The 18,143-nt window shown below is 45.0% G+C and overlaps 1 protein-coding gene across 4 annotated transcripts in view; it reads right to left on the minus strand.

Annotated features, from left to right (window-relative positions):
- Positions 1-18,143, minus strand: part of ALKBH8 (alkB homolog 8, tRNA methyltransferase) — an 88,671-nt gene that overhangs the window by 26,530 nt on the left and 43,998 nt on the right. For all 4 annotated transcript variants that reach the window (XM_053311495.1, XM_053311496.1, XM_053311494.1 and 1 more), the window contains 3 exons: positions 9,183-9,289; positions 4,063-4,214; positions 274-530 (listed from right to left, as the gene is read on the minus strand). In XM_053311495.1, coding sequence (XP_053167470.1) covers positions 274-530; positions 4,063-4,214; positions 9,183-9,289 — 516 coding nt within the window. The remainder of the gene's footprint in view (positions 1-273; positions 531-4,062; positions 4,215-9,182; positions 9,290-18,143) is intronic.

Below are 18,143 nucleotides of genomic sequence, written 5' to 3' on the forward strand. Positions count from 1 at the left end.
GTCCCTGCTTATAACATCTGAAGAGGGCTTATGCCATTATGGAATGCAGTGCAAGTGAAGGGAGGAGCAGAGAATGCTGGCGGGGGGGGGGGGCGATGGGAAGAAAAATCAGCTGGACATGGAGGGGTGAGGAAGCTGAATAGAAGGTACTGAGGAGAAGTTGCTGAAGAGAGACCCGAGGGGGAAAGAAAGTGAACAGGAAGAAAAGTGAACCAAGGCAACAGAACTAGCAGACTAAAAGCAGGGAGAAATGCAAACAACATGGTGCCTTACCATATACAAGTTCGGGCTGACTCCTAAATACTTTCCATTGCCACAACCGACGTCAGCCACTATAGCCCCACATGGTAAAGCCCTCAGGAATTCAACTACTCGTGGCCATGGGCTATGTCTGGTGCTGCTGAAATGCCTGGCAATCTCTTCATAAACCTCATGGACAAACTTTTCCTCTAGCATTGAGGCTTCTCTCTCATTGGCAGGGAACATGGGTGCTGTGTCTTTATGCTGACTGTCACATACAGAAGGGTAAGCTAGAAAAAAGGAGAATAATTATTTTTGGTAAGGGAATACAAATGCAGATGCTTAGAACCAGAGTGTTTCTGTTTTGATTGCATTGACTGAACAGAGACAATAATGAAGGCAAGTTTAGTTACTCCAGCAATGAAAATTGCCAGCACCTTCACCTGATCTTCTTCTTGAACCTGAACATTTGACAAGTTCAAATGGTATCCATCAGTTTCAACTGGATTCAGGGTGCTATTGTGGGCAGAGTACCATGACTGGAGCTGGGTTTACATCCCATCCTAGCAGTTACAAACATTATGTTACAAACATTATGACCAGGATCCAAAGCAGTGTTCTCTCTAATTTTTTTCATCTGTGTGAGGAATGAGTTTTGTTCTGGGCAGCAGTATCAAGGCAGTGTATGTGCACATGCATTCAGAGTGGGGCCTTCCTGATTCAACCTGAGTGGGATCTAAAATTAACTGAGTGGATATCCAAAAAACACATGACCGCACATATGCACACGCCTTAGAGCGAACACTGATCCAAAATGCCACAGGTTGTGCCATATGGAAGCTTTTCTGCTCTCCCTTAGATTGCAGTCCATTGCACCCTCCCCAAAACATCTAGGAATCTTCCTGACTGGCACCTCAAAGGAAAATTGGCAGTCGACATTCACCAAGTATGTGCAAAATCAGTTTGCATGTGTGCACAGGCTTTTCTGAATTCTGGTCTAAATGAATAGCAAATATTAATATTTGAAAGAAATAGTCATTATGCTATTGCTACAGTCAAATTATAGCCAGTGTTGCTTTGCTACAAATTTGTCAAATTATCCATGATTAGCAGCAAATTATTATTTCCTGATTTTTGGTAATACCCTGGTCTCACATGCAAGTAGGGGCAGTAGAATTAGGAGATAAGTCACAAAGTGCAAGTTGTGAGTCTTGGACAAATACAACACAGGCTTCCTGCAAACTACAGCCTGGCTTTTAGTAATCTATGAATGTTTTAAATTGCTGTTTTAATGGTTGTTTTATTTTGCTTTATTGTATTTGCTTTTGCCTAGAGACGCTGGAGTCAAGAGGTATATAAAGAAAACAAACAAACAGACAGACAAAATAATAAACTCTGGTTTGCAAACTTGGGGTCATCCTCAGGAATGTGTGCCTGCCCCCTGCAGAAAAAGTCCTCCCTTGCATCCTTTGTCAGTGTTAACTTTAGTTTAGAGTTACATGTGCACCAGTGCTAACCTTGGTTATCCTAACCAGGTTCTCTCATAACCATGGTTGCAGCCCACTACAAGTACTATCCAATTTCTGGTCTATAAGGGTAGGATAGTAAATTGACCATGGTTTATATTAGTGGACATGTGACTCCAAACAATGGTTAATGCCAACAAGGAAAGAGAGGGAAAATTTCACTCTGGAGAGGGAAGCAGGGAAGGAATGCATACCACCCGGGCTGCCTTCCAATTTGCAAACTATGGTTCTCAAGGAACCAGAGTTACACCTGCACCAGTTCAAGACAGTGCAACTGCAGAAGGCAAGTTTAAATCAGTGAAGAGATTCGTAAGGGGCAAGATGGCGAGGGCAAGGGTAACAAAAATAAGCACACTCTTATGCACTGTACAGGACCATTCCTGCATGGGTGTACTATTTGATCACAAAATACAAATCTCAATTTCCGCAGTCTACATCACAGGAAGCAAATCAAAGGTAGGATATCGACTAGTCCTGGTACAACAGGTGCTCTCTAGGGAGTGCATAGCTAGACCTATGCTGCATTCAGAAAACTTACTTTAAGACCCTTATTCTAAGGAATGTGCTTGAGCTATGGGTGTGTCATCTGGAGGCTACAAGATAGGAACCTTTGCTCACAAGATGTACAGTCATCCCTCACCAATGGTGGTTTCCCCAATCGCAGTTTTGAGTATCTGTGCCTGGGAAATTGTGACCAGGCTCGACAACCGTGATCCGAGTATCTGCGGTTTGGCAAGATTTTTCCATGATAGGGGGTGGTTTCCGCAATTTGGCGGGGTTCAGAGGTTTAATCCACTCATTCCTCTTGCTGACCCTGCCAACTCCTCACGATTTAGTGATTATGAGTGGGTTGGGGGGGGTGTTCAAAAGTGCCTTCAAGTGATTTTGAGGGGCTCAAAATTTTCCAGAGGTTCAATTTACTTACTCCTCTAGCTTATTCTTGATTTTAAGGGATTCCGGGTGAATTATTTGGGGGGGGGGATTGCTTTGATTTTTTTGGTCTTTTGGGGATCGCAGTTCCCCTAACCACCTGATTCCCATTGATTTCAATTGCTCGCCAACTGCAAATTTGCCAACAGTGAGGTTTTGCCAGAACAGAACCCTCATGGTTGGTGAGGCGATAACTGCACTGCAGCTGCATCCTCTCTAATAAAACGCTTGGTGTCCGTCCGTGGACGGACACCAAGCGTGCGTTCGTGCCTGGCCTGTTCTGGGCATGCACGAAGCGCATGGCCAGAACAGGGCAAGGGAGGCACGAAAGGCAGGACCCGGCGGCCATCTTGGGCGGCCAGAAGCGGCCGCCCCGAAGAAGCCGGAGAAGCGGCTGCGGGGGAAACTGACCGAGGCGGCGGCAGAGCCGCCCCCTCGGCCGAAAGAGATGGAGGCCGGGGGCGGAGCGGAGGCCATGCAACTTTTAAAAAAATTGCTCCCGTGGCCGACGCCGCTGACCGCCCACCCTCCCTCTCAGCTGCCGAGTCCCCCTTACCCTGGCCGACTGCTGTCGGCCGAAGACAGCCCTTAATTTAAGAGGCAGAGAGGAGCTCGCAAGCAGAGCTCCTCTCTGTGCAAAGCTTCTTGCCGAACTGCCGCTTTGGGCGCTTGCGTCCCTTGCGCCCAAAGCGGCAGTTCGGGAAGAGGCTTTGCACAGAGAGGAGCTCTGCTTGCGAGCTCCTCTCTGCCTCTTAAATTAAGGACTCCCTTCGGCCGACAGCAGCCGGCCAGGGTAAGGGGGACTCGGCAGCTGGGAGGGAGGGTCGGCGGCGTCGGCGGCGGAAGCAATTTTTTAAAAAGTTACATGGCCTCCGCTCCACCCCCGGTCCCGGCCTCCGTCTCCCCGGCCTGGTGGGGGCAAGTCCCTGGGCCGATTTGGCCCTTAAAGGTGGGGGGGGGACACAAAGGAGCTGGGAGGGCGGCCGGACGGCGGAGGGAGGGGGAATGGCGGCGGGGGGCCAGGAGCGCCGTTACTAGCGCCCGTTATTCAACGGGCCAAAATTCACTTGTTTTCAAATAAACTTTCATTAATAAGCTTGAAAGAAAAAAACCACGAAAGACAAAAGGATTCTACCAAATATTCTACATCCAGGTATAATAGATGCAAGGCTATCTGTGGACTCCAGATACAGTAATCAATCCTAAGGGTAAACCTGGCACAACTCCCCTTATGTACAATGGAAATATTCAATGACCTCCCTCATAGGATAAAATGAGATCATTAACGAGAAACCCAATGCCGCTATAAATTATTCCCACTAAAATATACCTAATTTGCACTAAGCATGAGGTTAGTTAAACTTACAGCAATTGCATGGGCTTCTCCTCACTTTCCTGAAAGTAAACGATGTTCTTCTTCCCCTTTTGCTTAAGGTTAAATCTCCAATGTCAGCTGTGACTGTTCCAATGTTTTGTCCTTTGGATGCTTGAACAACATCAAACTTCCTAGGTGTGATGCTTAAAAGTAAAACAGAGGTTAGCTTTTTGCTGCTGCCGCTGATGATACTTAATATAATTCTGGTATGACTAGCATACTTTATGAAATTGTTTTTCAAAAAAACTGTGAAACGCTAGGATGAATGTCTGAATATCCCTAGTAAATAACTCAAGAAACAACAATAACAAAAAGTATGCTTTCCTCTGCACACATTAGTTTTGTGTGCTACATAATATTTGCATAAATAATTACTGATATTGATTTTTGGACCTTCATTCATACCAGCTGGGAAAATGCATGAACCTTCTAATTGACGATGGTTATCCCTGAATCAATGTGGTATAATGGCTAGAATGTTGGACTATACCAGGGAGACCTGGGTTCAAATCCCCACTCAGGAATTTATTTTATTTTCACAATTATACCCCGCTCTTCCTCTGAGAAGCTCAGAGTGGTGTACATGGTTATTTTTATCCTCATAACAACCCTGTGAGGTTGGTTAGGCTGACAGATACATGACTGGCCCAGAGTCACCCAGTGGTTGAATGGGGTTGAGTGGTTCATGGTTGAATGAGGTTTCGAACTCGGGTCTTCTCGGCCTTAGTCCAACACTCTAACCACTATGCTATGCTGGCTCTTGGGACCTTGGGAATGAGCTCCCAAGGTGAATCGTTGTCTGGGACTTCAACCTGGGACCTCTTACATCCTGAGAAAGAATTGGACCCCTAGACCAAGAAGCTAAACAAGTTTAACCTGTAACATTTGGAGTGTGTACACAACCTTTTTCCACCTTGCACATGCAACACGCCAGAAACATGCAGGGGAGGTACTACAGCAGAGCTGGAGAACACAAACATTTAATGTAGATTAGCTGAGTCCAATTCTTGGCATTTGCACTTAAGGTATCATAGGCAGCAGGACTGGGGAAGGTCTTTACTGAAACCCTGGAGAGCTGCTGCCAGTTCACGTAGCTAATAATAGTCAAGAGGGAACAATGGCCAGATCTATTGTACATCAGGTGAAATATGATGTACTACTGTTCTCTGGCCCACTTTTCACTGAGTTTGGCATGCACCAGAGATAGGGGCAATGTCCTGGCTAGTGCTGCACTTGTGTAATGAATGAAGTTGAGCTAGAAGTTGAACAAGAAGATCGCATCACAGCGCTAAACCACAGGGACATTCAGAACTGGTTGTTTGTAGAGGAGAACTGGTCTTGTGGTAGCAAGCATGACTTGTCCCCTTAGCTAAGCAGGGTCCACCCTGGTTGCATAGGAAAGGGAGACTAGAAGTATGAGCACTGCAAGATATTCCCCTCAGGGGATGGAGCCGCCGCTTTGGGAAGAGCAGAAAGTCCCGAGGTCCCTCCCTGGCTTCTCCAAGATAGGGCTGAGAGAGATTCCTGCCTGCAACCTTGGAGAAGCTGCTGCCAGTCTGTGAAGGCAATACTGAGCTAGATAGACCAATGGTCTGACTCAGTATATGGCAGCTTCCTATGTTCCTAACTGCACCATTATGCAAAAGTTCCCTGAAAAACACATGAAGTGTGCCACAAGTCGCAAACCCTTGCCTTGCAAATGCAAACATGTTTGCGTTAGCACAGGGGGTTCCCAGCCTGTGCCTGTGCTCCAGATGTGGCTGAACGACAACTCGCATTAAAAAAATTGTGGCTGGGGATGCTGCGAGTTGTCGTTCAGCAACATCTGGAGGACCACTGGCTGGGAACCCCTTTGCTGGCACAACACAACTTGGGAGTGCAAGCCCCAGATTAGTGCAAGGAGCTATCCAGCACAATACCATTTTGTAAAAGCAGCATTAGTCAGGATGTTGACCAGGGCTGTTACAGCAGCAGATCATGGCTTGCAATTCTTTCCTGAGTGAGGAATGCCAGCTCCCATTTTAGCTATTTATAAACAACTGAAAAATACCTTTGCTCCTTAAAGCTTTTGAATGATTTTATCAGGTCTTAGACAGCTGCTTTTATGTAGATTTTTAGTGGGGAAGGGATCTGTGTTCTTATGTTTTGTTATTATTGTCTCTATTTGTACTTCTAGCTGCCTGTTGTTTATTTTCATAAGGAAAGCAGGATAATAACAGGAACAGCTATTAATAATAATCATCATTAATAATCATCAGTACATAAGACAGTTCTGTGTAACCTATACTCATATGTAGTTGTGCAGTGGCCCTCAGAAAAATACCCTCTGAAATGAGAACTGTGCACAGCTCTACCAAGAACAGATTTGTCAATGAGAATGCCCCAAAAGAAGCACAGTGGTAGGCAGCAGCAGCAAAAAAATATTTTCATAAGACTCCTTTTCCTAATTTGGGGTTTTCTTGAGGGGGTGGGGGTGGGAAGTCCAGACCGGTGATGATCCTTGAGGGAAAACCAGGAAAGCTCCAAAGTTGCCTCATGCCAAGCTTCTTCCTCAATTTGATCAGCAACTGCATTAATGCAGAATTTGCCTCAGGAAAAAGAAATTGCTCTCTGATGATCGAGACTGCATAGAAAGCCCTTCAGAATTGCTGACTTCAAAGTCATCAGCACTTGACTCCCAGCAAGACAAGCATTCAGTGTTATTGACTCCTACACTGGTAAGCTGAAATCAGCTCGCCAGAATAAACGTCAAGGGAAATAATAATACTCCTTTGCAAGTTTGAACAAAGCAAAGCTAAAAAGAAAAGCAAAAACATTTTACATTATTTCCAGTGTCTAATCTGTTTTCCAAAGCCTAAACAGACATAGCAAATCCAAGCAGCTGAACAGAGAGGATCTGGTCTTGTGGTAGCTAGCAGAAATTGTCCCCTTTACTAAGCAGGATCTGTCTTCATTTGTATTTGGATGGGGGTTTGCATGTGAGCACTCTAAGGTATTAGGGGATGGGGCTATCACTTAGTGGAAGAGAATCTGCATGATGGCATGCAGAAGGTCCCAGGTTCACTCCCGAGAATTTCCAGATAGAGCTGGGAGAGAGTGCTGTCTGAAACCTTGGAAAACCACTGCAACGAAGGAGAGATATGACTGAGGTGTATAAAATTATGCATGGAATGGAGAAAGTGGACAGAGAGAATTTTTTCTCACTCTCTCACAACACTAGAACCAGGGGTCATTCCATGAACTGGAAGGCCGGGAAATTTAGAACCAACAAGAGGTTTTTCACGCAACGTATAATTAATGATGGAATTCTTTGCCATGGGATGTGGTGATGGTCACAGCTTGGATGGCCTTTGTTGTTCCTAACAACTCGTTTGTTATAACCTCAAGGGGCTTAGGCAAATTCATGGAGGACAAGTCTATCAATGGCTACTAGTCTGGTGGCTATAGGCCACCTCCAACCTCAGAGACACTATGCCTCTCAATACCAGTTGTAGGGGAGCAACACCAGATGAGAGGGCATGTCCTCACCTCTTGCCTATGGGCTCCCAAAGGCATCTGGTGGGCCACTGTGTGAAACATGATGCTGGACTAGATAGGCCTTGGGCCAGATCCAGCAGGGCTCTTCTTGTGTTCAGTCAATGTAGACCACGTCTGCACAACCTAGGCCTCCCAGCTGTTTTTGGACTACAACTCCCATAAGACCTAGCTAGTGGCCAATAGCCAGGGTTTATGGGAGTTGTAGACCAAAATCTGCAGGAGGGCCAAAGTTGAGCAGCCCTGGTGTAGAAAATACTGAGCTAGATGGACCAAGGGTTTGGTTTTCTACAAGGCAGCTTCTGTTCCTTTGTTGTTCCTAACAACTCATGTGTGTTATAACTTCAAGGAGGAAGAGGCCCTCCTCTCAGCCTAATATACACCCAACTGCGACTTTCATTCCTTTAGCTTCATTTCTCATCCATCTGAAAGTCTCCTGCTCTCTTAAATGTCTCCAGCTCAGAACGTTCTTCCTTGCTGTCCCTTATGCCTGGAACTCCTTCCCAGAACACCCTTCTTCTTCTACCAGGCCCCCTCCTCAGTCACTTTTCTCATGAAGGATCTAGCAAAACCTTTTAGTCTTCACCGATACATAGCCTAGTATGTACAACTGCTACCCTCCTCTCCCTCTGTTGTATCCAGTGTTTCCTCTTAACAGGGATTCCCAGGTGTTGCTGACTACAACTCCCAGAATCCCCAGCTGCAATGGCTTTTGCTTGGGGATTATGGGAGCTGTAGTCAACAACATCTAGGAATCCCTGTTATTTATTTATTTATTATCAAATTTGTACACCACCCCAAACTTTCATCTCTGGGCGATTAACAATAGCATAAAACAAGTTAAAAACAACTTAAAACAATTTAAAAATTTAAAAATAAACCAAAGATTCACACCACATTTTTAAAGCTGAGAAAGCTTGGGTGAAAAGATAGGTTTTCAGGTGTTTTTTAAAAACTGCCAGAGATGAGGAGGATCATATCTCAGCAGGAAGACGCATTCTACAATCTCAGGGCAGCAACTGAGAAGGCCCATCTCTGTGTAGCCACCAAAGGAGTTGGCAGTAACTGGAGACGGACCTCCTCAGATGACCTCAATGGGCAATGGGGCTCGTAGTGAAGAAGATGCTCTCTTAAATACCCAGGGCCTAAGCCGTGGGTTAGAGGGAACACTGGTTGTATCCATCAAAATGTAGACTGTAAGCAGCCCTGTCTTTTATTTATGTTACTCTGTAAAGTGTAATGCACACAGATGATACTCTTTATTATCTAACAAATAACAGGGGAACAGGAAATTGCTAACAAACAACATGGGAACATAGGAAGCTACCCTATATTGAGTCAGGCTACTGGTCCATCTAGCTCAGTATTGTCTACACTAAATAGCAGCCGTTCTCCAGGGTTTCAGACACGGGTCTTTGCCCTGCTTAGAAATGCTGGGGATTGGACCTGGGACCTTCTGCATGCCAAGCAGATGCCCTTCCCTTGAGCTATGGTCCTTTCCCAATGAAGAATGTAACCTCATTAACATAATGTTATTATACATACAATATAATTAACTTGCATATTTCAACACCTACCCATGGGTCCAGAGATATCTGGATTCTCCAGTCATCACTAGCAAACTACGTTGAGGCAACATAATGGCAGCTGCACATCCATCTGGATGCTTAAAATCCATCACAATCTGGAGGGGGGGGAAGGGGGGGGACAAAACATCAATTATTCCTTGCTATGCAAATTAGCTTAGAAAGCTTTAATAGCCCTGGGAAGGATAAACCCACCTAGTTTTGCTAGTCCTGCATCTGCTCCAGAGACAGCCTTTTATCCTCTCTCCAAAATCCTCCTCTATATTCATTCTCTATATAGTATTTTCCTACTTTTAATTCCTTACTGACTCCCTCCCTCCCTCCCTCCCTGATAGAGGCTTCCCTTAGAAGGGCACACGAAGCCTCCTCCTTGGCCAGATGCTCACCTAACACAGCATCCATTACTATTGCTTCACTGCTATCGGTGAATGATTTACTTCAAAATACACCAGAGGAGTCCATACATCTAAAACAAACATTATTAAAGATCTAAAACATGCAGGCCTACACAGCCAACAAAACTATGGACTCCGTCCAGCCAGGTCCACCGCTTCCACTGTGGTGGCTAGATGAACCCTATGGCTGAAACACTGGCAGGTAGGCACCACTTCTCACTCCAATCTGGTATCTGTCCCTTGTGTAGGTTCCAAGCTGTTCGGCAATGCTGTATGAATTAAGCTACTCATCAAAACCAAGGATAAGAGAAAAGCCCTTCCTACAACAAATAGGAATTTCCACAAGCAGAATAGAAGGACCTTTCAATCCTTTCATCCCTTCAGGGGCCCCTTCAGGACAAAGGACAATAGAACCCATAGTGCCTTCTAGAACAGGTTTTAGATCCAACAAGCCAACCAGATAACAACATCAGTTCTTCATGGGACAGACTAAAACAAGTAGACAGCAAATTAGGTCTAATCCTGACTTGTGGCCTCTCCTAGTGGGGGGTCGCCTAACACAAATTATTTCATGCTTGAGAACTCTCCACCAACAGGTGGGTCCTTCAAACTATTCAGCATGGATACAGAATAGAGTACAACACTCTGCCCCCAAACAGATTTTTGCCTACCCCGCATTAGTGCTCACATACCATGCATACATGCCTTCTGCAAGCCATTCACCATCTGGAACATAAAGGGACAACAGAACCTGTTCCTATTCAACAACAGGGAAAGGGGGTTTACTCTATTCTGTTCACCATGCCAAAAAAAAAAAAAAGGACGGCTCTCTCAGAGCAATATTGGATCTCAAGTTTCTCAACAAATTTGTCAAACACAAAAAATTCAAGGTGGAGACTATAAGGGCAATTACGGAATCCCTCCACCACCCAGATCACCTCACCACCTTAGACCTATTTGCACGTCCCAATCCATATAGACAGCGGCCATTCCTGCACTTCAAATATGTGGACAGGCATTCTCAATTCAAGACCCTACCGTTCGGTCTCTCCTCAGTACCATTCATGGCACATCTCAGGCTTCAGGGAGTCAGGAGCTTTACCTATTTCAACGATCTGCTCCCCAGAGTTGTACCAGTTGCAGGGGAGTAATGGCAGGAGAGAGGGCACGCCCTCAACTCCTGTCTGTGGCTTCCAGCGGCATCTGGTGGGCCACTGTGTGAAACAGGATGCTGGACTAGATGGGCCGTGGGCCTGATCCAGCAGGGCTGTTCTTATGTAGAGCAATGAATCTGTCTTCAGCCCAATCAGACCTCAAGCTTTCACTGCCCAATCACAGGTTCCTAATAAATCAGTCAAAGAACCAACTCTCACTCTCTCTCTCTCTCTCTCTCTCTCTCTGAGGTTATATCACCTGGGCATAATAATAGACACCACACTGGACAAGTTAATCCTACCTCCAGAATACATCGAAAAGAATCCGCACAACAATTTCCTCGATTCATCTAGGCAACAGGGTACTGATTCTCACTCTAGCTCACCTATTGGGACTAATGGTGGCAACCTTGGATGCAGTAAACTGGGGCCAGCTTCCACCTACACCCACTCCAGTGATTCTTACTCCCTTACCAGAATGCAATAGCTCAAAAATCCCAAATGAAAATCTTAGTGCCCCTCCATCTCAGTCAGTCTCTAAGCTGGTGGAAATCTCTGAACCGTCTTTCCCAGGGGAATCCATTTATAGACTCATAATCACGAAAGAGGCCAGTCTCCAGGGATGGGGAGCCCATCATCTCAGCATTCGGCTCAGGAGAAGTGGTCCACCCAAGAACAGGACCACAGCATCAGTTGGTTAGAGCTGATGGACATCTGTCTGGCACTGATAGCTTTTCAACAACTGTGGAGAGGCAAACACATCATGGTGCTCACTGACCACATCATGGCGAGAGCCCATGTAAATCACCAGGGAGAACACGCTCCCTGCACTGAGAAGCAACACTTCTACTCCAGTGAGTGGGCACACATCTTGCATCCCTGTGGGCACATCATGTGAGTGGAACCCTCAACACCACAGCATTTGGGAGGCCGGTGGTGGGGCTGGAAGAGTCCCTGATGCCGCCTCCTCCTATGTCTCCATCACCGCCATCCCCGGCACCTGCAGAAGCCTTTCTCCCACCCCCTCACCCCGCATTTACTTGGAATGCCCTTTACTTGTAAAGGGGAATCTTTGCTGGACTCCCCTTTACAAGTATACCCCGCCGAGCCGGCCCGCAAGCCGGTTCTTTGAACTGGGGGTCAGTCTGGTTCGAACTTGGACCGCCCAAATTGGCCTGGCTCGATGCGAGCTGACTCACACATCCCTACTTCCACATTTGCAGAAGGTTTGCTTTATTTTGCCTTCCCCAGATAGTTTGAAGAGTTTTTTTAAGAGCAATTTCTATCCCTCTTTTAATAACAATAAATTAACCCTGCTACAATTTTGACAAATTCTATCTCACTCCCCTATTGAGACCATTGCTGAAGAAAGCAGATAACATTTTCCTGCCTCTTGCTAAGTCTTTATTCCAGCACAGTATTCCAAGTGGCCACTGCTTTGTTTCAGTCTCCGTCACATGCCCACAGACACAAAAGGAAAGAGGCAAATTAAGGTTTCTGGTCCTCTTTTTAATTCACTAAGAACTGGCAATCAATAACGCTACTTTTGCCACTGCTGAATCAATCCACCTCATGACAGCTTTCCTCCGTAGGAGCTATTTCCAATTACTATTTTCATTTCTACCTATTTTCTTTATTCTCAGGGGTGGCAAAGTCAATAAAGATCAAATTTCCAACTTGCCCATAGTACATCACTGGAGATTACAGTCAATCATTCATAGATAGATAGATAGATAGATAGAGATGTTTTGATCTTACTATTTTTTTTATTTTACCATATTTTACTATTTTTCCTTGCAACTATACAAAGTGTGTTTGTATTAGGGTGGGGGTGTCATTGCATGTCTTCACACCTCTCCCCCTCAAAGCACAAGAGATACGTACGAAGCTAATAATACCACTCCTCAGTGTAAACATGACGCTGGAGCAAATGTTCATGACGAGGGAATATGCGAAGCAGCTTTCAAAGATGCCTTGACATCAAAGCAGGCAGCAGATTTCTCAGTGCTGTTCCCATTGCATAAGACACAGACAAAATAATGCAAAGGGTGGGGGTGGGGATTACAAAGAGAACAGGGGCAAGAGAAAAGGGCGTTTCTAAAAGGCATGAAACTGGTGCACGGCTGCTTGCTCCGAGATAAAATTACAATTGGCGGGTCACAAAAGAGACAGCAGGGAAATCACTGTTAAAGAGGCTATATAAAGTGAGTCATTGTTTAACAGCATTAATAGTTGCTATTACATTGGCATGGGGAATAAGAAGTACTACGTCAATTTTTTGCACACAAAAAGAGAGCGATAGAGAGATACAAAAGCCTGTGAAGTGATACCCTGAATTGAATTGAATTATTTCGGTATGGGAACATGTCGCATTCCAGGTTACACACACAGACCCTATCCACACATTATGTTCAATGCATGCCCAATCTAGCTGTATTCTGACATTATGTTGCACCTGAGTTCAGCTGTCCATACACACATACATGTTTTGTATGAATGACTGCACATGTGTTCATTTTAAAAGTGAACATGGGTACAGGCCTCAGAAATCCAGGAATCAGATAAGAAGTGTACTGTACTGCTGAACCTGCTTTCAATATAACATGTGAATAACTGCACCTGTGTACAGATCTGTACCTGGTACACTGTACACAGATTGTACAGTGTTGAACATAATGTGTGAATAGTGCATCTGTGTACAATATATGCCTAGACAGATCAGTAAACACATAGTTATTCACCTTTTTATCCAATGTAAGTATGGTACCACACCTCCTTATGATGATAAGGAAGTTAACTCTGCAAACAATCCCCCAACACACACACACACACACACACACACACACACACACACACACACACTTCTACACTTTAATGATACACCTTGTCCACACCCAAACACATGTGCTCAATGACTAACTTTTTGAGGGGTGCTGACTTTGACCTTTGCAAAGGTTACCCACCATACCTTTACAGAATACACAGAAAGAGGAGACTATGCCTGCTCATCCCACCCCAACACTGGGGCACACTCTAGCCATCTGCCTGATGTCCACACATACAGCTGCATGCATGCATGTGCTCCTCAGACTTTCTGCCCAATGAGCAGAGGTCAGGGACTAGAAAACGCACTGAAATGGAAGTCGGGGCAAGCAGGCACCGCCTCCATTCAATGAAGGGAACTTCCGAAAATGGCTTTTAGAACCTGGCTGTCGATGAGAGGGCCAGGTTACATAGGAACATGGGAAGCTGCCATATACTGAGTCAGACCATTGGTCTATCTAGCTCAGTATTGTCTTCACAGACTGGCAGCAGCTTCTCCAAGGTGGCAGGCAGGAATCTCTCTCAGCCCTGTCTTGGAGATGCCAGGGAGGGAATTTGAAACCTTCTGCTCTTCCCAGAGTGGCTCCATCCCCTGAGGGGAATATCTTCCAGTGCTCACACTTCTAGTCTCCCTTTCATATGCAACCAGGGCAGACCCTGCTTAGCTAAGGGGACAAGTCATGCTTGCTACCATGAGACCAGCGCTCCTCTCAACAATTCCTGACTTCCTTTCTCCTCTATTATGGCCGCTTGCAGTGACCCTCAAGAATACAGACATTAGCCATACCTGGTCTAAATCAGGGGTTCCCAACCTTGAATCCCCAGATATTGTTGGACTACAACCCCCACCATCCCCAACCACACTAGCTATAGGGATTATGGGAGCTGTAGTCCAACAACATCTGGGGACCCGTGGATAGGATCTGATAGTCTAAATGACTGAAGTTTTAAGTGTGTCTAGTTAAAGGTGAATAATTGGATGGGAGCAAAAGTATACTGCCAGCAAAAGGGAGAGAGGTCAGGCATGGGCTAGAAAGAAGTGCTTCTGGAACAGGGCAAGATGAATAAGATGGAACAGGTAATGCCAAACTCCTGACATCATTATTACTGTGCAAGAGCCTTCCCATGGTCTGGACCCAACAACTTATCTCAAATCCTGATATTATTACAATGTGCATTTCATCATCCCAGCCAGCGGTAGCCAATGATGTAAAGCAGGGAAGCATGCATGATTAGGGTAAGCTGAATGAGACACTACGGAAGGTATAACTCAATGTCTAATATGAATTTCCATCTTGCACAGGGTCTCCTATAAGCCCTGGATCTTTCATTCCTGGTCTGTCACTCACAGCCAAGTCCCGCTCAAGACACTTGAGCCAGTAAGAAGTGCTGAATGATTATCTCAAACAAGGATGGTCCAAGGCAGGCCTGCTCAACTTTGGCCCTCCTGCAGATGTTGGCCTATAACTCCCATAATTCCGGCTACTGGACACTGTGGCTGGGGATTATTTATTTATTTATCCTATTTTTATACCGCCTGATATGTACATCTCTAGGCAGTGTACAAAATTTAACATATTTAAAAGTCACAGATTAATACACAATAAAAACAATGTAATAAAATAATTTTAAAAGGTTTTTTAAAATTATTAAAATTAATTCAAATTTAAAGCCTGCAAAAACAGGGGAGTCTTGAAGTTCTTCCTGAAAACAAACAGAGAAGGAGATGCTCTTATTTCATCAGAGAGCATATTCTAAAGCCCTGGGGCAGCCACAGAGAAAACCTGGTCCTGGGTCACCACCAAATGAGCCAGTGGCAACCATAACCAGACCTGTCCAGAAGATCGTAACAAGAGGCAGGAGGTGCTCTCTTAAATAACCTGGATGTAAGCCATTAAGAGCTTTATAAGGTAATAACCAGAACTTTGTATTTCACCCGGAAACATATTGGCAGCCAGTGCAGTTGTTCAGAGACCAATCTGGCTGCCGCATTTTGTACCAATTGTAGTTTCCGGACTATGTACAAAGGCAGCCCCACATAGAGCATATTACAGTAGTCGAGCCTAGAGATTATCAACATATGAGCCACTGTTTTAAGGTCATTCGCCTCTAGAAATGGACGTACCTGACATATCAGCCAAAGCTGATAAAAAGCGCTCCTGGCCACCACCTCAACCTAAGAAACCAGGGAGAGCTTTGGGTCCAAAAGCACTCCCAAGCTACGTACCTGATCTTTCAAGGGGAGTGTAAACCCATCCAGAACAGGCAGATCTAAACCATCTCTCGGGTCCCGAGCCCCCACAGTCAGGACCTCCGTCTTATTTGGATTCAACCTCAGTTTGTTATCCCTCATCCAGCCCATTACTGCCTCCAGGCAGGCATTTAGGGAAGATATGCCATTTCCTGATGAGGTCAGCATGGAAAAGTAGATCTGGGTGTCATCAGCATATTGATAACAGCCAGCACCAAACCTCCTAATGATCTCTCCCAGTGGTTTCATGTGGATGTTAAAGAGCATTGGAGACAGTATGGAGCCTTGTGGGACTCCATTTTTCAGTTCTCGCTTAGCAAAACAACAGTCTCCAAGAAACACCATCTAGAATCTGCCAAAGAGGTAGGAGTGGAACTACTGTAAAACAGTGCCACCCAATCCCACCTCCCTCAGGTGGTCCAGAAGGATACTATGGTCGATGGTATCGAAAGCCACAGAGAGATCCAAAAGGATCAGCAGAGTCACACTCCCTCTGTTGATAACCAGATGGAGATCATCCATCAGGCCAACCAAAGCTGTTTCAAGCCCACAGCCCACCCGAAAGCCAATTTGAAATGGGTCTAGATAATCTGCATCATCCCAAACAGCCTGGAGCTGAGAGGCCACCACCCGCTAAACCACTTTGCCCAACTATGGAAAATTAGAAACAGGTCTGTAATTAGCTAACTCCAAGCAACTTTCTTCAAAAGCGGTCTAATAATAGCCTCTTTAAGACAAGGAGGCATGCTGCCCTCCCTCAGAGAAGCATTTCTAATATTTACCAGACCCTCTCTGATAATATGATTATCAGATGAGATAAAACAAGTTGGGCAAGGGCGCACAGTCCGAAGCAGTTTGTCCACTTCCTCAGGAGTCACAAACTGAAAATGATCCAATCTAATCCCATAAGAGGAGTTACTGGACACCTGCACAGTAGACTCTGCAGTAACTGTGGAATCCAGCTTGGCCTGAATATGAGAAATTTTACCCAAATATGAGAAATTATGGGAGCTGTAGTCCAAAAACAGCTGGGGGGCCCAAAGTTCAGCAGGCCTGGTCCAGGGGCTCAAACTAGAGCTCAGGGTTGGGACATCTTCACCTGCTGAATTCCTGCCTCTTGTAGTTGTTGGTGCCAGAAAAATAATAAGACAACCTTATGTAGGTTTATAGGAGTCATAGCCACATAGTTATCAAAGGGAGTGTCCTATGGAGAGAAAGCATCTGTTCTTCCCCCAAATAATGCTTCTGATTGGATAGTAGACTGCCCAGTCAGGAGTGCAGGCAGCTGCCATCCAATGATGTATATAGATGGTGCCCTCACATATTTTAAATATATGGCTTGCTATTTTATCACTTGTCTGCTGGAAGCTTTCCTTGCTTCTCTTCCCTTCTTATTTGCTTATTTGGAAGTAGAGTCTGCCTTCCATAAGTCACAAAGTATTTGTTATTGCAGGTTTGTTGCCGAGAACCTTTCGCTCCCGAGGCAGAGCATTTTTAACAGTTTTCATTGCCTCTTGATCTCTCCTGTAGCTCGAACTTAATCCCTCCAGGAAAAGTAATGCAGGCTTTGGGCACCTTCTGTGATTACAAAGCTAGGGATTCAGTTAGGCTTCCAGCATTGCCTAGTAAGTTTATTAAATTTCACCAACTGCCCACGCTCAGCTTCTAATAAAAGGCTCCAACAGTTTCTTCAGTCACTTCCTTTTTATGAACAAGAAGTATTTAATGTCATTGAATTTTCATTCTGTTTATGTCTTCCAAGGACTAGCAATTAGACTTGAATTCATCAATCAATCATCTTTATTACGGTCTTAGACCAGCATAAGTAAGCAAGCATAGAAACTTTTGCAGGGTATCTCTAAAGTACACAGGACAAAGTATAAAACTGAAGAATAAAAAAAGAGTATTGTTAAAAGCTATGGAGCTATATGAACAGTAGTACTAAAAGCTCTAAACCTCGAGTTCACTGATGTGGGCAAGTACACTGACATCCATCAAACTGATTTGATCTAACTCTTTGAACACGTGAAAACATAAGAATTTCTTTGCTGGATTAGACCAATGTCTATCTAGACCAGCTTTCTGCTTCCAATGTCAGGCCCTTCCTTCCCTGTGTGTGTTTGCTTCTTTGACTCAGAATGTGGTACTGAGAAGCATATTGCTTTTGTACAGAGAGGTTCCATGTTGCTACCAAAGTGGGGGGAGATTACTGGGAAGTGGGAAACATGATAGAGATTTCTAAAATTAATAACACTGTGGAAAAGTGGATAGGCAGACATTTCGCCCCTCTCGTAATACTAATGCTTTATGACACTCAATACAGAGCAGA

This window comes from Hemicordylus capensis, chromosome 3 (assembly GCF_027244095.1).
Source record: "Hemicordylus capensis ecotype Gifberg chromosome 3, rHemCap1.1.pri, whole genome shotgun sequence".
Lineage (NCBI taxonomy): Eukaryota > Metazoa > Chordata > Lepidosauria > Squamata > Cordylidae > Hemicordylus > Hemicordylus capensis.